Source organism: Pholcus phalangioides, unplaced genomic scaffold (genome assembly GCF_987345545.1).
Source record: "Pholcus phalangioides strain wild (caught in Gottingen) unplaced genomic scaffold, Ppha-v1.0 ptg000017l_1, whole genome shotgun sequence".
Lineage (NCBI taxonomy): Eukaryota > Metazoa > Arthropoda > Arachnida > Araneae > Pholcidae > Pholcus > Pholcus phalangioides.
Window position 1 is genome coordinate 24,223,508 of NW_028301610.1, and position 27,316 is coordinate 24,250,823.

Here is a 27,316-nt window from a genome sequence, read left to right on the forward strand (position 1 = left end):
AAAAATTTTTAAGGAAATTATCTGATTAATTTTTAAAAGAAGTCTGAAGCCACAGATATTGATTATACAGTATCTGAGTACTTAAGTGCGAGGAATTTAATTTTTTTCAAATTAGATGTAAGAGAGGAAACTGAGCAATTGGAGAGAAAACAATAGTTTTTTTTTAAATATTGGCCATGGTTCATTTCGGTTATCACTTAATGGAGGAATTACACAAAAAAAAAAAAGGCATATAGAAATACTTCTGTTCTCGTTATCATATTTGTGGAAAGCAGTCTTTTTTGCATTTCATACGTCTTTGCATTCAGAGTCTGTAACAAAGTGAGTGCACCTAACGGTCTGAGTGTGTAGCTAGTGTTGTTTATGATATATTTCAGTGCTGCCATCTATACTTCAAATTGTGAGTGAAGTGTAATGATTGAATATTTGTAACGTTGTAGGCCTGTTGCGAGACTTTTTTACAGGGAGATTGGCTCGCATTCGCGCCTTGAAGTTGGGAACCACTGTGGTGGTGGTGGGGTTCGAACTCGGATCCTCGCATCGCGATGCCGTCACTATGACCACTCGACCACCACAGCTGCCACTATGGAACACAGAAATCTATTACAAATAATAAGTCTTACAAGAAGATATTTAAACCTATCCCTGCCCAAAATTCAACCTAGCAAAAGCAGACATTGTAAACTGTATTAACTTACTTGTAGATTTAAATTAACAGCAGAATGACTGAGTTTTTGAATTTTAAGGTATTTTTTGTGACCGATTATAATAAATAGTTACTTAGAACAAATTTTGTGACACACGCACAATCATAACACGAAAAATTATTTTTTTATGTTATTTGAATTCAAGTGTGTCACAGGATGAAGAAAGGGCTGACTTCTCGAAATAGAAATGTGTCGACATGTTTTATATTGTAATAACAGATAACGTAATCGTAAACGTCAAACTACGTCGACAAATGTATACCATTTTTACGTCGAACGGTGTCGGGTCAGATATAGTTCGACGTCGGATTCGCTGCGTCGATAAATGTATGCCATTTTTACGTCGAGCTATATCTTACCCGACACCGTTTGACGTCGGATTTCGCTACGTCGAACTATACAAATATATGCCATTTTTACGTAGAACGACATCGGTAAACGACGTCGAACGGCATCGAAATCTCTACGTCGTTCTATATCGATGTGCTACTGGGGGAGTAGTCTGATATCCCGAGTGGAGTGTGAAGTTGCGGCGGAGGAAGAAAAGTTAAGACACTTCTGGTAAACGTAGTCGGCTGAGATTGACACCGAGGCAGGGCATCACCTCCTGGAGATAGAAGGCCTCTGCAGTGTTTGCCATAAACGTCATTCAGACTACCTAGCAAGTTTGCCACACAGCATCGTATTTCGTTTCTTCTTATTTTGGCGTCGAATCTTCCTGATTGCCTCGCAAAAGCCGCATAGTGATTGGATGTGGGGAATAGAAATCGCCAATTCTGAGCTCCATCATTTCTTTTCCTCACAACATTGATACTGGCACAAGCTGGGAATTTTTTTTTCCCTGAATATTCTGAGGGAAAATAGACTACTTACTGACGTCTCAGGCAGAGTGCGGAGGCCTTCTATCTCTAGGAGGTAATGGGCAGGGCTGCAACTAGATACTTAATCAGCCAGGGCAAGAACGCATTTTTGCGCTCCTTTTCGACCATCTCCCGGGGCACAAGACCCGCCTGCTCTCCCAAGTTGCGGGTTTGCACCGATGTAATTGATTTGAGAAACTTGGAATAACGTTAAATTATTGATGGAGTACGAGTATTCAAGAGGAAGTAATTTACGGGTACTTTCATGTGAACCGTTTTTTTTTGAGACGATTGGGCATTTGCTATAAAGAACTATAAAGAATACCAGTCCGCAATGGAAGCCAGGTTATGTTGAAGTTCTTGATCAGATTCATGGTGAATGATACGATAAATTACAAAATCAGCAAATAATCCAGTAGTGCAGTTTAGAATTCTGGAAGGTCATTAATATAAATTAAGTAAAGTACCGGAGAGGACCGATCCTTGAGAGGTCCCAGACTCCGACGGGGGCGGATGGGGAGTTACGAACATTAAAATGGACAAACTGTTCACGATGTTAGCTATACTATATATATATATATAGTATAGCTAACTATAAAAAAAATTATTCTGTTCTGTAGCTTCTTGATTTGAAATCGGGGGGGGGGGGGGGAAAGAATTATATATATGATAGTTTTTAACCGAGCAAAGTTGCCCAATATTGTTAAAATTACGGAAAAATCACAATGGCGGGAAAATAGCGTTACTGCAAATTGCAGTGGATTAAAATGAATTTCACGAAAAAAGCGTTCACCAAGGCAAATGTGGGAGATTAATATTCTCATTTATAGTTGTAATAATCATAATATAGTTTATTAGTTGAAAAATAATTTCAATCTTTGACTTCAATAAAGAATAAAAATTCAAGTAGCCTTCGTGTAAAATACGGGAAAAACCGGGATACTTTTGCCAAAAAGTCGGGACGGCCAAAAATGCAGAAAATACCGGAACTGTCCCGGGAAATACGGGACGTATGGTCACTTCACTTCAACTGCCTTTTGAGTCTCAGTTTAAAAAAAATGAAAAATGTTCAAGTTTAAAAGAAAAATCGCATGAAATAATTTCAGTAATAAATTTGCACATGATTATTTTATATTTTCAAATGATAATAAATCTCATTGATTTTCCCGAGTAAACAGATTTATTTTAAACTATGGATTTATATCTTCCCAAAAGCTGCTTATAGGGATGATGTCGTCAGCTCATATATCCACATATACATTAGATTAGTTGGCTCCGTCTTTGACGCTGGACAGCCCCCAACTTTGCCCACGAAGCTGCCGTGCGGTCGTGTTGAAATCATGAAAGCTAGGACCGTCTTAACACATTTGCTTACGAGACGATACATTTCGAACGTATTAACAGTAGTCGAAGCGGAATGTATTGTTTGTTGGCCGTTTATTTTCGTCATGGAATGACATAATTACAAAATAAAAACCCGAGAAAAAACAAGCGCAAAACGTGAGGGAAAAATGGCGGTAAGAACAGGGAAGAAGGAAAGCATAAACAAAATAAAATTTTAACGCCAACTATGTACTGCCACTTTCTTCACCAAATCCCCAGCAGCCGGTAACCCATTAATTTTTGTTACATCATCGGCAGCCAATCATATCACGGAGCCGTTTTGGGTTTTAACGGCTCATGCTTACGAGGGGGCACGGGAGTCTCGTGACAACGAGATTTTGGTACTATTTTTCTAGATAATTATGATTACTCAAGTAATTACAGTACATAAATTGTGATAGGCAGGTACTTCGGGTTAGGTAGGGGCCCGTACCTACGTAGTGCTGTCAAGACTCTTGCTGCAGGTGGCAGTCAGTTGAAGTTGGTTTTCCAACTCTTGAGGTGCAAATGCTAGCTAGTCTTCTATATCGTTAAAATGTTGCTACATTTGGAAATCGTATACTGTACCGTGAAACCTCTGTTTAAGAAGACACTCCCCAAATGAGGGATACTTCTATTTAAGGGACAGATGTCCTGTTTCTCATCCTTTGAATAATAACTCATTTACCTCTAAATAAAGGAAAGTTAAATATTTAAAAACAAGTCTAATCTCATGGGTGACCCTTATTGGAAGATTACACTGTATTTTCACAAGAGGAATAATATATATTCATACATTTCAATCGAAACTTATGCACAGTGTTGGGCATAAGCGAATACAGGCTCCTCGAACGGGGAAGTATTGTGAATGTCTCCTAACTAGGCTAATCAATTTTTTCACTGAACGTGAGAGGCGATCGCCCCCTTCGCTCAACCCCTGTATCCACCTGTGGTGTTGGGTGCATAGAAAAGAAAAGCATGTTTTCTCGACACAGGAGGCGCGGATCCAGAATGATAGGTCGGAAGGAGCGACTAATTCTGGGAATTCGTGGAATCGTCCTATATTTTACGGAACAAGCAGATTTTTCCCACATCAAGGAGGAGTGCCCTCAGGATCCACGCCTGCCACACAAAGCTCTTTCGGAACGGTGTAACGATGGAGTAAATAGCCTCTGTGGCAGTGGTTGAGGTCAGGGCCACAACTAGATGTTTGGTCACCCGGGGCAAGCACGCATTTTGGCACCACCCTCCTTGTAATGGTGAAGGAGAGGATTGAGAATAAAATTTGCGCCCCTGTGGTCCAGCGTCCGGGGCACGAGACCAGCCTGCTCCCCCCTAGTTGCGGTCCTGGTTGAGGTGCTTACAAAGAATGGTGGATTCATCGTCCTCCAACTTAGAACAAAAAGAAAACTAGTTTAGCCGCTGCAAGGGACATGAAATCGTTGAAAAAGAGTAGGATAGGGAACAACGATTGGGTATAGCAATAAAACTGATGCCACGCTGTTCTCAGACAGCCCGCAGCCACACTCTGTCTCCAGAAGAGATGTAAGTGATAAAGGTTTTCCTGACAGTATTTCTGCAGGATTTCTGCTCCCAGACCTAGTTTAGTAGTTGATCTTTGTTCTAAATCAGTGGGCCTCACCAATAAATATTCTGGCACTTCATAAATCACATCATGGAACATTTCCCAGCTCTCACTCTCAAAATTACACTCGCACCCCCAAAATTTCCCTCCTACAACATCAGGGGGTGCTTCTAGTCAAGAACCACTTAAAAATTTTCTAAAAATACGCTACAAACGAATTTGAAACTAATAATTTATTGCACTAAAGGCATACAGGACCACAACTAAAGGAAAGTGGGGTTCTGACGCGCCCCACATCTCGCAGCAGGGCCACTAGGCTGGGCAAGCCCTAGCAAAATTTTTCACAGACCTCCATCATTAGTGAATTCATAGGCACCGGGAGCTGGAGCCATTTGAGCCCCGCCCCCTATAATTCCTGAAAAACAATACAATGAACATTATCTGTCCTGTGTACGTGTTTGGGTCCCGTATATACGGGATTACCGGCAACTTTCAGCCGCCCCCCCCCCAACGTTTTCATGTCAGCGTCCCTTAGTGAATTTACAATAGGGAAAACAAAAAAGTAAGAATTATTTCTTGCCTTTGGGGTGGGGGCACTACCCGGTAGGGCGCAGAGTTTTTTGCAATTCAAAATATTGGGTTGGGGGGCAAAATACACTGCTGGCCACCGTAAATGCAACACCCTGAAGGAAGCATGCAAATAATATGAAATTTACAACATGCATTAGCGGAGGTGAGATATGCAAATGATTAGAATTTCAGCGCAGACGCACATCACGCGCGCCTGTGGCGCCACTTCAAAGCGCTATTTAAGGCTTGGAGATTTCGACGATTTGAAGTACGGCAATTGTGTTTTTCTTGTGGTTTTTTCAAAAACACGATCAATTATGCCTCGTAGAAAACAGCGATCATCTTTTGATCAAGTATCCGAGTTCGACAGAGGAAGGATAGTGGCCTACCGAGATTGTGGATTATCTTTCAGGGAAATCGGTAGTCGTGTTGGACGAAACCAAACAACTGTAATGCGGATATGTGATCGTTGGATGCAGGAGGGTACGACGGACCGACGTGTTCGATCGCATCCACCTCAGTGCACCACTTCACGTGATGACAGGCGTATTGTGCGTATGGCAGTGACGGATCGCTCAGCCACATCACGAACCATAGCACAGCACATTCAGTCTGTACCGCATCATCCAGTGTCTGCGCGTACCATTCGACGCCGTTTACAGCAGAGTGGTCTGTCCGCAAGACGTCCATTGCTTCGTCTACCCTTGACGCAGAACCACAGACGTCTCCGCCGCCAATGGTGCGATGAAAGAAGGATGTGGACGGCACAATGGAATGAAATTGTCTTTACTGACGAGTCACGCTTCTGTCTGCAACACCACGATGGTCGGATTCGAGTCTGGAGACACCGTGGAGAGAGGATGCTGAACAGCTGCGTTATGCACCGCCACACTGGTCCTGCACCGGGTATTATGGTATGGGGCGGTATTGGATATCACTCTCGCACTCTTCTAGTACGCATTGCCGGTACTTTAAAAAGCCAGCGCTACATCTCCGAGGTGTTGGAGCCAGTTGTCCTTCCTTACCTTCAGGGCTTGCCCACAACCATATTTCAACAGGAAAATGCGCGACCACACGTGGCACGCATTGTGCAAAGGTTCTTCGTCAATCGCCAGATTGAATTGCTTCCCTGGCCAGCTCGCTCTCCGGATCTTTCGCCGATAGAAAACATGTGGTCCATGGTTGCTCAACGATTGACCCAGATTACATCCACAGCTGCCACACCAGATCAACTTTAGCAACGCGTGGAAGCTGCTTGGTCTGCTGTACCCCAAGAACACATCCAAAGTCTCTTTGAATCAGTGCCGAGGCGTGTGGCAGCGGTATCTCCAACAATGGCGGCTACTCTGGCTACTGATTTTGGCAGGAACCACACTTCACAGAAGTCTATAAATTTAATCATTTGATGCTTGGTCAACATGTTATCTACAAAATAAATATTGTTGCGATATCTCTTGTCTTTCTTGGTGTTGCAATTTGGGTGGCCAGCAGTGTATATACCGACCTCAGGCAACCCAAGAGGCGTAATCAAAAGTTAAAAATAAAGTTGAAAGTTTTCCCTTTCAAGTAGTTAAAACATTCACTAATAGATGGCAGTGTCAGACTATATTTGAATACCATATACGATCGATATGAAGCGGCACACTGTGCCAAATATTGCCACATATGGTGGATAGTTGCCAATTAAGGATCAATTTAGCATTGTTGGATCTTTCATAAACGTATATACTCGTGTTTAAGCCGAGTTTTTTCGTTTAAAACTTTGTTCCTTAATTTGGGGAGAAAAGAGGGGGGGGGTTGGCAAGGGTCAGTTTTTTTGAGGAGAAAATATTGACCCCAACTTTACGGAACCATGGATACATGGCCTCCGTACGGTTAGCTTGAAGATCCGAGACGTTATTTACCACTACGGATGGCGTTACTAATCAGTAGAGTAATTTTTGTAGCTATAGACAGAGGCGTCGTCATTCAAGACTATTCAATACAACGCGATGGGTGGACGGAAGATGGCATCCTCTCTGAAATTGACGACGATGACCAGGGCCCTTAGGTTGGGATCTTTCCACGGGGCCTTATATAGTCACTTTATAGCGTGAAAAAGCAAAAAACTGAGAATTCTCCCGGGCCGAAGAGCTAGAGCCCTGTCAGCCCTGCCCTAGTGGGGGTAGTGCATGACGGTGATGACAGCACAATGTAAGATGAAAGCGAAGATGCCACACCCTATGATGACTTGACTGTTCGATGTAGAACTTGGAAGAATCAAAAGAAGAGATATAGATCACAGGAAAATTTGAATCGTTTTTTATTGTAACTTCTTATTGCAATACTGTATACGATTTTCTCCCTCCTCTAAAATGCGCTGATTTTTAAAGGTCAACTGATACACGGGTTTTCAATTTATTGCGGTTTCAGTGGTCCTAAAGTGAGTGGGGTCGGTTTACACACGAGTATGTTCGGTACTTCATGATTATGTTGCGATTTACAACCATACAAAAACTGCGCCAAGCAAAAATTTCCCAGCTTAGAGCAAAAACGGGACGTCCTCTTTCTCGACAGCCGATTTTGGCAGCTCCTTTACACTTCCTCGTGTTGTGTGAGCCGGTTTATGTTGACGAATGTGATATTTATTTTTACATATGAATTCGAATTTATTTATTAGATCTCTTATATTTACTAGTTTTTTAAAAATTAATATCGTAATTTTTCGACACCAGCCGCTCCGATAGAATTATTGTCAGAGAAGCCATAAAGTAGAGTGTTATGATTTTTGACTGTATTTATTTAATTTTATGTATTGAATTTTGATTTTCGTCATGAAGGGTTTTTATGAACACAAGAAAAAAGTTTCCAAGAATGTGACCAAATCTGCTTTGCCATCAATATGGTTGAGGATAGTGACTCCATCGTCTAAATGGACTGAAAAGGTGTGATTTTGATTCCTTGTCAATTTCAAGATTCTGTGAAGAATATCATTTTAGCTATTTGTATTTATCAAAGTTGCTGTCACTATTTTTCACACCATGAATTTATTTGCATGTACAGAAGGATGAAAAAATATTGACAACATTGATGTGACATAAAATCTTTACTATCACACACTAATTTACAAAATGCCCCTTAAGTTTTAGGTATTATTAAATCTGAGATGAGCACACCTATAGAGATGTTCCACTCCGTCTTATGAAACTACACCTGCAATATATCCTAAAACACTGGTACAGTATAGTCCTCTAATCACGAGATGAGACTTGGCCAGATTTTAAATCCCGCTAACTATGTGGCCGCAGAAGGTGCTAACTGAAAGGGGTTGATTTTTTAGGGTGTCAACTGAAAGGGAAGAAACAATTTTTTATCAAAATATCATTCGCTTACACCTGAAAAATGTCCACAATCAGCCCTGGACTTAGCTGTGTTACATCATGTACGACAGCTATATTCTTTCATATAAAGTAGAGTTAGAAGTGAAAGCTGAGTCGCTGGCAAGCACAATTTTGGATGAGCAATCTCTTTAATTTGAAAAAAAAAAAAGTCTCATTTGTGCTTGGAAGATGATAAATACTGTCAAGATCAGCGATTCTCAAACATTTGCCTCAGTCAATGTTCATCCATGGCTTTCCAGAATAGTCTAATAAAGAACCACTTCAGAGCATTGAACCGCCACACATCAATATTAACAGTTTGCAGCAACACCGCTGATATAAGTTGGCAGTGCCCATTGGAGCCATGACATCCCCTTTAAGAACGACTAGTGTAGGTCATGAATACAAATAATCGCTCATGCTACATTATTCTTCTATTTTGATCTTTGCATGCTGGACTACAAGTAGTCCCAAACCATGCCAAGATATCACACTCTAATATGCCCATTTTTTTTACCTGAATGAGGACACCAAATGAGGTGTTTCACTCATGTCCTGAAACACTGGTGCAATATGTTGATCGTCACATATATTGTTAATTAAGGATCTGGTGGAAAATATAATGTTTAACTATTCAGCTGTCACTTACTCTCCACAGATGGATGAATTTGTATGGACAGAGGGTTGAAAAAAAATGAACATCACTGATGTGACAAAATCTTTATCATACACTTTAATCTACAAAATTCCCCATAAGTTTTTAATTACAGTGAAATCTGGATATAACAATACTTAATAATACTGAACGAAGAAAAAGTATTTGTTGTAGAGGGATCATCGTTATATTAAGAGGCAATAGTTTAACAGAGTATAAAAATTTCCAAATGAGATGTAAAACATAGGTGTGTGCTGAAACCTGGGGACTTTCAGCTCCCTCAATAATTAATGAGTATACAATGCAACGCAGCCTTCCCCCTCTTGCCTAAGAGCTTTAGTCTCGTATATACAAAACAAGTGGCAACTTTCACTTCATCCAACAACAACGCTGATGAAAATGGAAAGCTTAGTGTGTTAATAAACTTTTATCCGGCTGTGAGAAAACCGATCTCAATTGAAAATTTTGGTAGACTAATGGAGAAATATAATATTGTGTGTTACACTGACAGAAGCAAAATAAACGGCAAAGTTGGATTGGCCTTTGTTCTCTATCAACAAGGGATTGAAATCTCACATCATCAATATCGCATTTGTGATGATTGCTCGGTTTTCTGAGTGGAACTCTTTTGTCTTAATCTCGCTCTGAAAAAAGGTATCGAATTCCCTGGCTCTAATTTTCCTTATTTGCAGTGATTCCCTCTTCCCTTCTTGAGTTTCAAGACATAACCGGAAGTGAAAAATTAATTATCGATGTACAGTGCCCTTAAAAAAGCTGTTTCAATAACAATATAGTAATATATTTTTTCATTTGTGAGAAGTCACTGTGGCACCATCGGAAATGAGAGAGCAGATGAACTGGCCAAATCATCCACTATCCTCCGGAGAATTACTAAAGTATGCAAACCACCATATTCGTTCTAGTAACTCCTCGACTGCAAGGAAGTCGAGAAAAGTTGGAACACTAAATATTTAAAATCCAATACGTCAAAATGGACTAAACGTTTTTTTCTAACAGTAAATTATCGATTAGAGCTATCTTACTTTTCTTCAGATTTCCCTCTCACCCAATTTTTTGGCCGGACACGGCAATTTCAAATCTTATCTCAAGAGATTCAACTTGGCAGAGAGTGACATATGCAGTTGTAGGAAAGGAGGATCCCGAACATCTGATCTTTGTGTGTTCAAAGGTGGCAATTCAGAAAACTGTAATTGCATGTGATCTGCGAAAACTATCAATTCAATGGAAGATGATGGAATGAGGTGGCGAATTGTGGGAAGGCTAGAAGCAGGCCAATCTCAAGTCCAGATTTGTAGAGAGTTCAATTTAACGCCCAGCGTCGTGTGTAACTTATGGGAACAGTTCCAGGATACCGGATCCATAGAGAGAAAGCCTGGGCAAGGTCATCCAAGAGCCATGACGGCCAGAGAAGATTACCATTTGTCGATTATAGCGAGGCGTAACAGGAGTGCTACAGCTTCTCAGCTCTCTCGTGACTTGTATGCAGCCACAGGAATCCGTGTATCAAGGGTGACTGTTTCCAAAATACTTCATGAGAGAGGGTTGTTTGCAAGAAGACCTGCTGTTTGCGTCCCGCTCACTTCTACGGACAGGAGAATCCGTTTATCATGGTGCAGAGAGCATAGAAATTGGAGTATGGATCAATGGGCGACCGATCACTGATGAGCCCCGGTTCAGCCTAAGCACCGGTTCTCGCCGTACGTTCATATGGAGAGAACCAGGGACCCGCTACCTACCCTCCAATGTCCGCGAAATCGACCATTATGGCAGAGGAGGTTTAATGGTCTAGGCAGGCATCATGTTGGATGGCTGCACACCTCTCCATGTCTTTGAAAGAGGCACTGTGACTGGTGTGAGGTATAGGGAAGAGGTCTGGGAGCCCTATGTTCGCCTTATCAGGAGTGCAGATGGCCCTGAGTTCATTTTAATGGACGATAACGTGAGGCCACATAGAGCTCTTCTGCTCGACGATTTTCTAGAGAGAGAGAGGATATTCGCCGGATGGATTGGCTAGCCAGATCTCCAGACCTTAACCCTATAGAGCATGTCTGGGACGCTCTGGGGAGGGCAATTGCAACTCGCAACCCCCCTCCGGGAACCATCCAGGGAATGAAAACAGCGTTGCCACAGGAAATGATAAACTGCCTTATTTCAAGTATGAAATCACGCTGCGAGACCTGTAAGAGGGGAACCATACCCCCTATTAACCCATTTTTTTGTTTATTCTGCAACCGCTGTTTCATACCTTCCAACTCCAATGAGTGTTACGCACGATCATGCGTGTGTATTACAATTATTGAATGGTTATTTGTTTTGTATTGTATCAATGTATGTACATATCAAATTTCATTAAAATCGGTACAGTAGTTCTAGAGATAATCGACCAAGTCTGCAAATTCTCTTAATTTCTTACACCAGTGTATATAGGGTGCATAAGCAACCAGGGCGTACGGTGTTTTACTGCAAACCGTTAATCCTTGAAGCACACTTCCAATTAGAAAAAGTATCCAAATAACATGTAGTAGATATGTCATTCATGTTGCAAGGGGTTGTATAGTTATTAAAATACAAATACAATGCCACAACAGGCAAAATGCTCAACGAGGTGGCTGAGAAAAAGATGCCCATAACAAATGTGAATGTCATATGCTTCTAAAATACAGCAACCCAATTAAAAACACAATCACAAAAATTATAAACAATATATGCACATGATAAAATATTATGCAATACCCATAAAGAATATTATAGTTGTCTAAAGGCCCGTTTACACGAGACAAGCGCTTTAGTGGGCAACTTAATTTTAACTTACCGATTCTTCTTGAAAGTGTCCACACGTATAAGTGGCAAGTAGATGCTCATTGGATAATTTTTACGGAGGCGAGCGCAGTTAGCGCATGCGCGCTTCAGTCTACTCAAATCCACGGAGAGAGACAGACGCACAACGCGCGGGAGTATAATAGTAATAATTTTTTATTTATCTGGCATTTAGAGTGGTGCTTTTTTTAAAGCTCATAGCTTTCGTAACGATGGATGAAGATGATCAGGTAGAACTTACGAATACTGTGATCAGAGCCACATTATATGATATTTTTTTTAAAGAATATAAATTTATTCAATAAAAAAGGGGAAACTTTTTTCTCACTTGCACGAGAGCAACACACTGAGCAAGAAGTAGGTCACGCAAGGGAAACATTTCGCTTGTCCCCTTTTTTCGCCTCTGCACCCACGTAAGGGGGGGGGGCGAGAGATGACGCCACAGGGGAAAAAAGAATACATAACATATTATAAACTTGTAAGTCAAACTGTAAGTAAACTGTAAACTGTAAGTCATCGAGAAGAAATATAAGATTTCTCTATTTCTCGTCCAAGTTGTAAATATCGATTATATGATATTTTAATGGAAGTTGAAGAGGAGATAAATTATGAAAGCCGAAAATACTGGAGAAGATTCTTGGCATTCGTAGGAAATTCTAAGGGTTAAAAATTAAATAATAAAAATTCATTAAACAAAAATTATTTCCAAATTTTCGAAATCATTATTGTTTTTTAATTTAATCTATAGAGATGACATCTTTATGTTAAATATTTGATCATGTATTTTTACAACAGATGGCAGCAAATTCGTTCTGGACGAGAGAAATATTCGAAACCCCCCTCCAGTTTTTAATATATAAATTCTTCCCATCCCGATTTATATTTTTGAATCTTCAATTTTTTTTCACTCCTGACATCACGTCGACAGAATATTCTATAGCTTTTTCCAACATCGAATAATTTTTAGCTTATTTGTTAAGGTAATTTTCATTTCTATAGTTCAACAAACATTCATGGCGAAGATATTTTTCAACAAACTTGAAGGTTGTGTCCTCTGGCCACCTCACCATCAAATATTTCCGCGGAATTCTAGCGAAAATTCAGGAGACGACGGAGTATGAACAGGTTCACGCTTGAGATCAAAATAAACCCCTCCGTGAGAGAGCAAAATGACCCCTCCAGCGCGGCAGGTCACGCCCACTGGCGCATGCGCATACGTCTACTTAACCGGAAAAAATAGAACCGTTCTTATCTGACTTACCAACTAAATCACTTCTGCACTTGCGCACTTGTCAACTAAAGCCGTGTAAACGGCCCTTATCGTCTGCATACATTGTATCGTACTTGGCAACTAAAAATTAAGTTACCAACTAAAGCGCTTGCGTCGTGTAAACGGGCCTTTATTCTAAGTATGGATAGCTTCTCGATTTACCCCATAAAAATGTTATATCCATAAAAAAAATGTTAACTTCGTATATGGACACCCCGTGCTCAAGAACCCAATTACGAAATTGTTGCCCTCTCTCTCCTGATGCCAACAACACAAGTTCCACAACTCTTAGTGCAATATTCACAGAGATATTTGAATTTGAAAATGAAGGAAAGTTAAATAAACATTAAATACGAGTAAACTGTTTTTACCCACATTCTATGCTGTTTTTTTTCAAACTTTCGTTTTTCAAATTCAAATATCTCAGTGAATATTGCACTTATAGCTGTGGAATTTGTGTTGGTGACATCAGGAGATACGGGGCAACAATTTCATAATTGGGTTCTTGAACACGGGGTGTCCATATAAAAAGTTAACATTTTTATTTTAATAACTACACAAAAAACTCCTTGCAACATGAATGACATATCTGAGTACTACATGTTATTTGGATACTTTTTCTGATTGGAAGTGGGCTTTTAGGATCAATGGTTCACTAGTAAAATACCACGCGCTCTGTTTCCTATGCAATCTTGGTAATTGGTATGTGGAAATTTCATTCATCAATATTGAATTCTAAAGGAGTGGAAGGGTTTGTTTGTCACATTTTTGTAGAAACCATGTTGATTTTTCTACATAAATCTGTACAGCATCTTTGAAAAATTACTTTTTACAATTTGACCCCTTAATGATTACAGACGAGATATCTTGTTTAGTAATTAGAGAAAATTCATTCCGTGGTAACCCATGTTCATAACAAAAGGTGAACAGGAGTCAATCATGGACCCTGGAAATCAGCTGTTTTGCCTATTAACTCCCTTCACTGCAGGGGGCTCTTCACTCTGAATCGAGAACTGATTATTAATATGAGATATTTCAGAAAATTCACGATATTTTTTTTCACAATTTCTTGCAAAGAATTTAATTTTTTTAAGACACTTCCAGTGTTTTCTGTAGCTTTATTGTTTTTATTCATCAATTAATTTTGGTAAATTGCTTGAATTTTACATAAGATTATGTAAATTTAGGTAGCTGTCAAAAAATGACACCAACAAGGAATCAACTATTTTAGAAATAGATTGTGTTGAAACTATACTAGAACAGCAGTTCTCAACCAGGGCTCCATGGCCTCTTGAGGAAAGTAAAAAAACCAGTGAATTTGAAAAAAAAATAATTATTAATATTTTTGAATAATAAAAATAAGTCAGTAACTTTGATGAATAAATAAAAGGCGTACAGGGCTCTGCCATAGAAATTATATACCGGAAAGGACTCCATGGGTCAAAACAGGTTGAAAACCGCTGCACTAGAAGATACACTTTCTAAAATACAAAAAAAATAGTATAATGGGTTTTTTTACGATTTATTTTCCATGTACATTTCAAATATATATGACATGAATGTCGCTCTCCACTTGTTAATACAAGATATACAGTTGACTGGATGTTGTGAAGATATTTATTATTTTAGATGTTAATTTTTTAAGGAAGGAAAAAACTCATCTCCCGGTAGAGGCAGAGATGAGTTTTTTCCTTCCTTAAAAAAAATTAACATCTAAAATAATAAATATCTTCACAACATCCAGTCAACTGTATATCTTGTATTTCAAATATACACTGGGGCCTAGAAGATTTATTTCACAACTCATAAAGTATTCCAAAACTATGACTTTCATAGTTCTATATAATTGCAGTATAAATATTTTATGAATATTACAACAGCTGATATTTATTTTATATGGTATTATATTATATGCAGTAAAACCTCTCTTTCGCAGACACCAGTGGGACAAAAAAATTCATGTCTAAAAGAAGGTGACTGTTAATTAAGGGTTTGAAATGCAAATTTTTATTATACAAGAAGAAAAAATTATTTGGCTGTAAAAGAGGGGTTTTTACTGGAATTTCAACCTACAATTAAAACAGGTGTTCTGTAGTAAAAATGTGTAGTTTAAAAATAATAATGTTCATCTTTGGCCTTCCTGGGTGCGGTGTATAATTCGATAGAAAAAAACGAAAAATTACCAGGTTTTTTCATGTTGAGCTAGATCTATATAAATCAGAATCAGAGGATTGATTTCTTTCTGTTTTTTTACTTTTCTGTTTCCTTTGACTCAGGAGTCGTTTACAGATCCAGGCCAACTAACATTGGCACTTGTAAACATTTCTCTGCCATCACAAGTTGCTTGAATATTTAGCTTGTTTCCTTTACAGTTTGCCATGGATTTTCAGTTTGAGTATTCCTACATGGGTGCAATCAATCAATCCAACTGCTGTTGTAAAACAATACTCTGTCACGATTCCTTTGCCTCTAGTATTTCATTTTACGTAGCAGGAATTTTGTCCAGCTACCAGCTTGGACAGTTATATGGTCTACGACAGCACATACAATCAGCGTTTTTCTTCACCAATTCCATTTTGATACCCAGGATCAGCGAAAAATATCGCAAAGATATTTTCATTTTTTTTGCAATGATGAAAGCGCACAACCTCTAAATTCTACTTGTTTTTTAAATCTAAAAAGTAATTTATTAGCTACACAAGTTCAGCCATAGCGTAATGAAAATGCAGAACAATCTTTTACTTCATAGATGAGTCTGCTATGGACCATACTCATCATTTTTGTAGGATTTGCTCTTGTAAGTTAATAAAAGGTTATTTTTATTAATAAGAATTTTCTTCAGTCTGAGTAAAAGGTCAACTGAAGAAGGATTTGCTTTTACTGAAAAAAGTGAAAGGTTTTGCTTTATATTTTATTAATATGACAAGAAGGATTTACTTCATTTTATACAAGTAAAAGATTTTCCTTTTTATTAATATGGCCCATTGTATCAAATCAGTTTTTCTACTTTGTACGTATAAGAAAAAGAGAACGACTCGTACTCTACTACTAAAATTATGGTGTATATTTTGCATATAGGTGAAACAACAGTTTGCATAACAAAAGCAGTTGGATACGTAGGCCTGTTCTAGGTTCTGTAACTCTGATGCTACCCAATAGCATTCAATTGTCTTCTGTATTTTTAGGACATGCAGAAGCATAAACAATGTTTACTTAACTTGGTAAAGAGCTAGAAATGAAAATGCTTCATTTCTCAAAAATGATGACGCTGACATCGAACAGTAAAATGTAAAAAACCTCCCTTCAAAATAGGATGGGCAGCTTAGTAAAACCATTTGGTTCACCTTGACTTATTTACATTGAACTTTGTAATTTATAAATTTTGCACTGTGCTTTTGGAAGTAGTCCCAAAGGAGGGTCATTCTTTAAAAACATACGTGTCTTCATAATTTGCTGTGCATCATGGAAGAGAGAACAGCCTTTCACCGCACACCAACTCCAGTCGTATATAGCCATAATTTCCAACCATTGGAGTTGGGTGGGAAATGAAGGTGCCATCTATCGATGGTTGCCCAGGGCTTGGTAGGTAAAAAACTTGTTTCTAATGTTCTTGCCCGGATTTGAAGACGTGGATCTTGACGGTAACCTTGGTAGTGGAAGGCGAGTATCTTACCATTGCATCACTCAAGTGTGAGTTAACAGACTGGATTTTGGAAGACTCCTAAAAAAAAATGTAATATGCAAGTATATTTATTGTGAGCAGCAAGTGAAAAGAATTATCTGTGGTTGCTAGTACACTGTTTTGTCCCAAAATTGTTTTTGTTACCAAGTCATTTCTGTCATTTTGCATATTGGCTCGAATCAATCTTATAGGATACTGAAATAATGATATAGAAAAAATATATATAATTAAAACAATTTTTTTAAATAAAATAAATAAATTTGAGTTTTCCCCCCACAAAAGGCTATGATTATGTTGTCTCAGGGGGGTACCCCCTGTACTACTTTTCTAATTTTGAGTGGAGCCCTTTATATTGTAAGGTTGATGTATCATGGTAAAATGTTCAATATCACCCAGTCCTAATGTATTGTGATGTCACTTCATTCTTAGTTACATTACTGCATGCAATTTATTTGTATCTTGCATTTGTGTACTGAATCTGAATAAAACAAAAAGGTAGTCATTCTATCTAATTTTCATTTTTTTTTTCAATTATAAGGACTGCATGTTTAAAATTTATGTACATTCCATATCATGGTTTTTTCTTATTTCAGTTTCAGCAAGAGCTGAAATTTTTTTCATGCTTCATATTTTGCAGTCACATAGTATTAATTACACATGTTTTTCTTATTTTCAGGATGAATTTCTGGATGTGATATATTGGGCTCGTCAAATACTGGGTATCATTTTGGGTGTAATATGGGGCCTTATTCCTCTGAAGGGTTTTATAGGTCTTGCTTCGTAAGTATTTTATATTAGTATAAATATCTATACTTGCATCACTTTTCCACATATGAGTTATTCCTTTCACAAAAATAATGAAAGTGTTGGAAATTTGATGTTATATTTACATTAAAAAGTTGGAATGAAATTTATTAATGGGGATAGTGTAATTAGATGTGAATTTTTTTTTATACCTGGCTATACTATAGGACAACTAGTCTGTTACTTAAACTTGAAGATATATTCATATCAATGAGATATCATTGAATTTTGTCATATTCTATGGTCACTGAAAGGGACATATCATATTGCACAAAAAAAAGTCCACTGTGACTGGCCGTTAATGTGAGGAGATGTGTATATGTTATGCATTTGTGAAGCTCTATGCCTATAAGCAGGAGACAAAGATCTCTATTCCAATCTAACCTAGCTGTGCCTGAATGATGGTAAGATGCTCATCTACCACCATGAAGGTTGCCATCAGATCTACAGGTTTGAACATGGAAAAGAACATCATGGCCCCCACATCCTAGAGTGGGGTCAGGGCCTCAAGTGGGTCCCCAGACCAAACTTTTCATGGGCCCTTTATAGTTAATTTAGTGTGAAAAACAAAAAAAAGATGAGAATCGTCCTGGGCCCCAGGGCTAGAACCCTGCCAGTCACACCCTTGTGGGGGCCATGAAGAACACAAATAACAGGATATTAGGACTGGGAGTTAGTTGGAAGTTAGAGGACTGGGAGACTGTATAAAAAATTTAGATCTTTATTTTGTGATACACTGTATTTTCCTTCTCGAAACTGGTACAGAGTAATTTTTCAAATGCCTTTTGAGCATTTTTTAAATTGAAACTATACCTCTATGACGGGCTGAGGTAAAGTGATGATGAGTTTGGTGAAATAAAGTCTGTATCAGCACTTACAGGACACCTTATATAAAATAACATGTCCTGCCCGACTGGCATATTCATCATCGCCGAGCCAAAATTGCTGAAGCTATAAATATGAAGTTTTATTAGTAGTTTTTATTTCATGACACAAAGACTAACTAAGAAAGGGTTTTTTAAATGTGATCCCAAGGGGGTCATAAGGGAGTTCAAAGTTTACATAGGGAAATTACACCAAGCCGAAATTGCTGAAGGTACAAATATGAAATTTAGTCGGTAATTTTATTTTATGATCTAAAGACTCATTAAGGAAATATTTTTTAAATTTTAATCTCTAAGGAAAGATAAGGTCATAAGGTAGTTCAAAGGTTATATGGGGCAATCATGGCTGAGCCAAAACTACTCAAGCTATAAATATAAAATTTGATCTCAGTAAAAATATATTTTATAATGTAGATGCCCACTAATGCTGAATTTCGGAAAATTCAACCTCCAAGGGGGTTCATAAGGTGTTCAGATGTTATGTGGGGGAATCATTGCTGAGTAATTTTCAGGTAACCAAATCCACGTGATCAAAGCCGCGGGTAACAGCTAGTCTATCATATTTCAAGTGACCATAGTGATGCATTGAATGTTTTTAAATATGTCAAAACCCCTTTAGTTTTTTATCATTAATCGTATTTTTCTTTATCCTAGCTAGTGATTTTTTTAAATACATAATGGGACTTTGCATTATAACTTACTTGTTTGGCGCAGTATGACTTTACAGGGCCTTGGGTCATAAAAAATGAAGTTTATTCCAAGGTCCTAGTGTCTTACTAGCCTCATGTGCATGAAATTACTGTAATGTGACAAAAATAATCAATACAAGAATGATAATTAATGAAGACAAGAAAAATAAAAATTTCTCCTACCTTTGGAAGTGGATCAATGGAAAATGATCGGAAATGCAAATGGCAGTAAAGGTTTTTATGTTGCTGGGCTCCACTAAAACAATGGCAATTTTTGTTTGTTTTCAACATCTCAGCAAGATATCTTATAGTGACTTCTGTTTTCCAAATGAATGCTCTCATTTTGGCTGTTTCAATGTATATTTTCAGTAATCTTATTCAATTATATTAACAGTCTGTTTTGAATTCTCACAGATTCTGTGTTATCAATGCATTAAGTCTCTATGGTTACGCAACTGGATTTCAGAAAGTTGATGAAGAAGAATATGGAGGCATGTGGGAGCTTATAAAAGAAGGGTTCATGACTTCCTTTGCTGGATTCCTAGTATGTTTTTCCTCCATACTGTGTTATCACCACCTTTTTGTATGGTTGAAATTTGTATGATTTTAAATTTGAAACAAAAGCTTGAAAATTTAAAGTTAACCCTTTGCAGTCCAGATGTTTTTTCAGTACTTCATTAGTATTTTATAGTTCTACTTTCTTGCTGCCCCTTGCAATCACAATTGCAGCCCCCCCCCCCAGGTGTTAGCTTTTGTTTTTTTATAAGTTATTGTTCTAAGCCCGGGTTCCCAAACTGTGTTCGAAAATATCTTGGTGCTCTGCAGAAAGATTGGAAAATAAATAAACCATTTTCCCAAGTATTTCAAAAATTTACATTTATACAAGGTTAAATCTGGGAGCTGTCTTCTTTATAGAAAACAAATTTTTTAATATAAATTTTGTTTTTGAAATAAACTGCATTTATTCAGCCAGCAGGTGAAAAATTTCTGAAGGTTTTCCGAAATTTCTTCCTAGGTTGAGCTTAAACATTAAGACTTCTCCGCATCATTCCATCATCAAATCACAATGAACGTCTATGATTTCAATCTGGCATGTTGAATCGTGTTTAGACATAGTTTTGTGTGGGCTCCACCATATTTTCAGTCGTTCAACAGCCTAGTATAGTTGGAAATGGGACTAGTCATTCCATGCTGATTGCTGATGGTCTGTCCACTTTCTTTTCTAGCCTATAGCTCCTAAAAATTCCCATTTATGTTATAAGCACATTACTGTGGCTCAGAAAAGTGTTTAGAGCTATGATTTGCTTTGAGCAAAAGTTCCCTTTTGAGTTTGCGGCTTCTGACTCGCAATATGGTGAAGTGTATATTGTATGGTCCATATATATACTATCCCATTGTATCCCTTATTCAGCTGGGTGGTAATCTGATTTAAATATCTAACCTTTATAGCAACTCACGATCCAGCTGAGGGGTTTCTGTTAGCGATCACCCAAGGCTGATTGTGCATGTCCACATGGCTAAATGTATGGGGGGGGGGAGCCACAGAAAAATACAACTATGAAGAAGCTATAGATGCAAAATGCAAAAGTATAAAAACGTCCACGTAAGTTCAAAAACATACATGTTAAGTAACTGTCACTCTCTATCCCATACATGCTCAACCCATGACATGTAAGATAAATGTGGCCCTCAAAGTCTTCTGATGTGGCTCAAGACAAACAACCAAACCACTGAAGCGCTCACAAAATATTGTCAAATCACTTAAGTGGCCATAGCACATTTCCAGATTATTTCAAAGGCTTGCAGCACATTTTCAATGACACATATCCAGATCACTTAATGACCACCAAGCACATTTCCAAATCACGTGGGTGATCCGCTGCACACCTCCATTCACTCTAATCACTTGATTAAGTTTCAAATTACTTAGTGACACACTTCCAGATCACTTAAGCGGCCTGTGACACATTTATAGTTTACTTAATTGACCAGTGGCATTTTTATAAATCACTTAAAGTTTACACCACACAGTTCCAGATTACTCAAGTAGTCCACAACACCCTTTCAGATCACCTGTTTGAATTGCGGCACATTTCTAGATAACTCAAGTGAACTGTGATACGTTTCTAAACCAGTGAAGTAGCCCACACTCTCCAAAAGGTTGAACACCCTTGCTCTATCCCATGCCCTTGTGTGGCACTTCTGGGCCACCAGTGACTGTGGGAGAAAGTGCCCTCCATGCTCTGGCAATGTTTCTTGGGGGGGATATCAGTTGCTGCCTCACTCAATCTCATTGGGGGGGGGGGGGGGGATTGCTTCTCCTAGCAACTGGGCGTTGTTTATCATGAATTTGATCCAAGTTGTCCCCTAGAAATCTTGTGTGATCCCCCAGTCTTGGATGATTATTGGTCCCTCACCATCCTCCAGTGCCACTTCTAGATCAATTCTACCTTCAGTTTCACCATGTGGAATTGGCTTACGTTCAGGCAGGCAGTTGCATAATGAAGTGGGTTGTCCACTGCTCTGCATAGGCATTTGTTGTTGCTTGTCTTTTTAAACCACTCCAAGTAGGTTGGGAACAGACAATGGTGTGTGTGAGGAAAAACAATTTTTTCTCTGGTCCATTCTACTGGTTTCAGGTTAACCCTGGGCAGCACTATAGCTGAATGGCCCTATCCTTTGTCTCCGGATCATCCCAGAACCTCTGCCACCTTGTCCATGTCCTTCCACACAGTTGTGGAAACCTTTAGATATGAAGTAACTCTCAGGAAACTGAAGTAACTCTCTACTTATCTATCATTCTACCTGTTCGTAGAATAAGTACAATCAAATAAAAATTGTCACAAGGGGAAAAGTGCCAGTTCAGGAGACAAGCAATTTGACTAAAAAATTATTTAATCAAATTACTTTCGTTTTCCAAAAATTGAACATTTAATACTATTACTACCACAACCATCTGTGTTGGGTCCCATATTATTTTTAAGCAATGTAAATAATATAAAATATCTCAAATTACATGGTAATGTCATAAGCTATGCTGATGACACAACTCTCATAATTACTGAAAATAACCTTTTTATATGATAAAATCACACTGAACATGATCTAGCCATATTAAATAGTTGGATAATAAATAATAAATTATCATTGAACTAAATATATAAACTAACAGTATAAAATTTCAACTCTATAAAACCAATAAAAACAATACTGATAATCTCATAATTCATTGTCATAACAAGGAATGCTTACAAGTGAACTGTTCCTATCCCATAATCCATCAAACTGAAGAAATAAAATATCTTGGTGTATAACTATGCATAAAAATTTAAAATGGAAGTACAATGTTCCATTAATTTTCCATAATTTTTGTTAATTGCATTTTTAATTGGGTTGCTGTATTTTTAAATATATGACATCCATATTTTTATGGGCATCTTTTTCTCAGCCACCTCGTTGGGCATTTTGCCTGTTGTGGCATTGTATTTGTATCTGTATTCAAATAGAGCTCGTTACCAAAATGATTTTCTCTTTAATCTCAGCAAATTACATATGGTTAAATATTAATGTTTATACAGAGAAATCCCTCATGGTTTGAGATAAGAACTGTATCAAACCTGGAAAGCAGATGGGGAATTTCCTATTGTTGGTTTTCTCAAAACTACTCAGAGTAAGGGAAATTTTAGTTATAATCACCCATAATCACCCTGTATATTGAAACTAAATGTTAGTTGCATACAGGTTGCGCATGACTCCCAGCATCCCTGTGAATGCAGTGCTTTATGATGAACTTTTTGCCTAAAAGTGCTGTGACTTGAAAAATTTGGGAACCACTATACTAAGCTATCCTTAAAACACAAACTCTAACATCTAGATGCAACTGAGAAATTGAATTTTCTGGATGTTAATGATGAAACTGATATTTGGAAAGAAAAGTGATTTGCCTCATGCGGGAATTGAACCTGGGTCCCCTTGAATACCGGGCAAGTGCGCTAACCAATACACCAGACACACACTTTTCAATTCCTTTTAACACGCAATAGTAACGTGAAGCGCTGAGTGGAGTCATAGCAGCCTCCCTTAAATACGGCAATTGTATTGGTTAGCACACTTGCCCGGTATGCAAGGGGACCCAGGTTCGATTCCCGGAGGAGGAAAATCACAATTTTCTTTCCAAATATCATTTTCGGCATTAACATCCAAAAAATTCAATTTCTCAGTATATTTCAGGCCGAAAAAATACCATCTCTACATCTAGATGCAATGTTTAAACCAGTTGCATTCCCAATTAATTTCCTGTTTTCCCAATAATTAAATCATTGGCAGATGGCAATAGAGAATGAAAAACACATTTTTCCACTTGAAACATTTATTACGATTAAACTTTGGTTACATGAACAATTTAGAATTTTAGTTCAACACAACGTAGTAATTTTAGAAAGTTTTAATCTTAAATAAAATATCACAGTTAGTAAATAAGTTATATCTCCCTCAATCTGCAGCAGTCTGACTAGAATATAACTGGAAGTTTGTCTGACTATCCGTGGAACCATTCCACTGAGGAAGGAAGGTAACAACAGATCTGAGGATCCCCATACCAATGTAATCAGAATTTAGATAGGACATCATCAGCCCAACCTCTGGTCCCATTCTCATGTGGCCTTCCTGTAAGTATGAGGAGCCATTATAACAATGAAGTATAATTTTTTCCTGATATCCATTCCACCTTGACATAAGACTGCAAAGGGTTAATAAAATTATTTTCATTGTCTCTTTTAAGGGTTTTGAATGAATAACATATTAAAAAAAATAGTACTTATTTTAAGATGTTCATATTGTTCTAAATACAGTAAAACACCTCTTTTAATGGTCACCCCTCTTTTATGGCCAAATAATAATTTCCCCGCATAAATAATAAAAGTATACATTTCAAACTCATGATTAACAGTCAGCCCTCTTTTGCGGACAAACTTTTTTGTTCCCCCCCCTCCCCGGTGTCCGCAAAAGAGAGATTTTACTGTATTTAATTTATATAATGTGAATTTATTAGAGAGTAAGGTAAAAAGAAGTAGAAATAAATGTAAATGACAATATATATATATATATATATATATATATATATATATATATATATATAGTGAAAGGGTTAAGTGTGCATTGTTTCTTATGCTATACATCCTCAATCTTTTTCTTAAATTTAAAACTCTTAAAAGTGTTCTTATCTGTCATTTTTGTTTCCTGAAACAGTTCATTTCAAGTTGCTAAAATTTTATTTCTTAATTTTTATTCTTCAGTGGGGTTATACAAAACATGTGTTCTTAGATGAGGTTTTGAGACCCTTACTTTTTTTCAGGTGACATGGATCATGTCATATTCAATGATGCATTACGAATAAGTTGCATCTCAGTGATAAGTGAATGCAGGCTCCCGAAGGGCGGCATCACAGATAGATTCCATGCTAAGGAGGTCTAGTAGAAGAATTTTTTTCTCCGTGTCATCACCTAAGAAGATCACATCAGTCAACAGAAAATGTTTATCACAGTTATAGATGAAATAACATCTGGAGTAAAACTTTCATCTAGTTCAGCTCATTAGCTTTGAATCTATCTGTATCTAAATATTTTTTTTGTTTTATAGTCAAACTATTTACATATTTAAAGAAACTTTTTTGGTGAGTGTTCTGCATATCATATTTATGAAATAATTTTTTATGGTTTTTCTCTCATGATTTTGAAATGTTTGTATGCTGTCTAGCACCCATGTGGTTAAAACACCAATGCGATTTTGGACAGAACACTATTTAAGGCATGGATGTCTGTGTAGACATTTGAAATTGGTTCTAAAGAAAATTGCAGGTCTAAATCTAACTCACTGGGATAGGTAAAATGAACTGGATTTGTTGAAATGTAAAAATGAAATTTTTCATGTTTCAGTCAAAGTACAATTGATTTGAATAATTTCATGCATGTGAGCAGACTAAATCATTGATGTGCAAAGCTAACATGTTAGCTGATGCCTTCTTTCACATTTATTGAGGGAATTAGTCATAAAAATGATTTAAGGATCATGTACTAAATTTTTAACATAATGAAATGTTTCGGATATATAAATGAATTAGTGAACACTAACTACAAGGTAGCCAGAAAAGTAACATTTTTGATGGTCAGAAACAAGGAGGAGTTGATGGTTAATTCTAAAATTAAAGTATAAAAAATACAGTCGAACCCTGTTGTAATGCCACCATCTGTCCCAAAGAATTTTGGCGCTATAACGAGTTTGGCCCTACATTGTAGATCATGCTTGGAATAGCATTTCAGAGAAGCTCCATTACATAAATTCATGTTTATTATGAACTACTGTATCTCGGTGTCTTATTAGTGTCATCCATGAATATAAAAGAATCTATTTTATACACATTCAATTTTAAGTTGATGAAATTAGTAAAATTGTAAACACTGCTCCTCAGACCTTTCTACCACCCCCAGGGAGTGATATTGCCCACTTTGAGAAACACTGCTGTAGATAGATCCACTTATCAGTAACCTCTTTGACCACAAACCAGTTTTTTAAACCTCTTGTGGATAAGTTCTGTCATTCGTGGAAGGTAGGGTAGATCACTTCTCTACGAAGCTGTAATCCTTACTGTTTGGAGGTGGGGGGAAAAAAGGCTAATAAATAGTCCTCCAAATAACCTTGTGAATAATAAAAAATATTCTACAAGTTTCCACTACTGAGATGAGCATTGGCAGTTTTTGATGGAAAAAATTTTTCTTTTGATTCTTATAAGCAAAAAATATGATTTTTATAACAGCATTTGGTTTTCGTTTTACAGACTTGATTCTTATAAGTGGTGGCTACTGTATATATGTTATTTTCACTATGCTTTATGCTTATGGACACCTGATGGTTGTCGATCTGGCGTTAGGTGGGCGTGTTGAAACCGGAAACCTGTAGACCTGACGACAGGAGCCAGGATGATAATCAGTAACAAGTAGGATAGCGGGCAACTAGAACCATGGTCTGATGAATATAAGAAGTTATGATGATATCTGGAACCAGCCAGCAATGTGCCTAGCACAAGTGAAGATAATTTTGTTGCTATTTCAACTGCATATTGTTGGGTGGGCAGCTCACCAAGAGCCAATCAGCAAAGCATATTAGCGGTAATGGACAAAAAACGAATGTGACCTTGAACCTCCATTCGTATATCGGGGTGCAACAGATGAAACTTTAACAGCTCATACCCCTTCATCATTGCTCTGCCAATTAAATACAGTAGTGCATTGAAGCCATGGTTGGTTTAAGAGAATAGGGATGATGGCAATTTAAGAGTCATCTCTAATATGGCGAAAAATTTAGAAATGTGGCTGGAGGTACATCTTTACCCCAGTACAGCCACCTCCACAGGAACTAATGGATATCATATACTGATAATTGATGCTAATTATGTGATAATATGATGTAATGTGAATAAATGATAATAAAGTCACCATACAATGAGTAAGGTGCTGGAGAAGCAACATGTTAATAGTGATGTAATTAGTGCTATATATGAATATGATAATGTGTAGATAAAAATAATAATGGGGAATAATACTCAACGTGAGGTTAAATAGGGAATATAATGTGTAGGTCATGAATATTTACAATGGCATGTACAGTGACAGGTGGGTCACGGTTCCATGTAAATTTTTTTTTTTAAATTTCTATCCGGCACAGCACGAAAAGGGTGCCAAATGATGTCTTTAGTTCAAATATAAATTTTTTTAAGAATGGGTTGTCATCTTCTGCCTCCAGATTGACTTTGAAGAATACATGTTTTGAAAAAATATAATCGAGAACAGTTTTTTTTCAAAACATATATATATATACATGTATTAACATTTATTTATTACATAGAAAAAGTTTAAAAAGTGGCATTTATATTATCATCATCATATTTCAAAAATCCTTACTACTGAATTTCGCAAAGTGTTTCGAGACTTACCTACTAACCGAAACGGCGACCCGGTCCATATTCTGAAGAATTTCTAACTGATAGGTCACCGCCG

General features: G+C 37.5%; 1 protein-coding gene across 2 annotated transcripts in view; it reads left to right on the forward strand.

Moving 5' to 3' along the window:
* The first annotated feature begins 7,624 nt into the window (after window positions 1–7,624).
* LOC149072579 (GEL complex subunit OPTI) overlaps window positions 7,625–27,316 on the forward strand; it is a 32,825-nt gene continuing 13,133 nt past the window's right edge. Inside the window, exons 1-5 of one of the 2 annotated variants that reach the window (XM_089246600.1) lie at window positions 7,625–7,701; window positions 7,904–8,008; window positions 17,565–17,668; window positions 19,680–19,809; window positions 24,619–24,936. In XM_089246600.1, coding sequence (XP_089102726.1) covers window positions 7,690–7,701; window positions 7,904–8,008; window positions 17,565–17,668; window positions 19,680–19,809; window positions 24,619–24,660 — 393 coding nt within the window. In that variant the 5' untranslated portion in view covers window positions 7,625–7,689 and the 3' untranslated portion in view covers window positions 24,661–24,936. The remainder of the gene's footprint in view (window positions 7,702–7,903; window positions 8,009–17,564; window positions 17,669–19,679; window positions 19,810–24,618; window positions 24,937–27,316) is intronic. The other variant, XM_089246599.1, reaches the window with a different exon arrangement.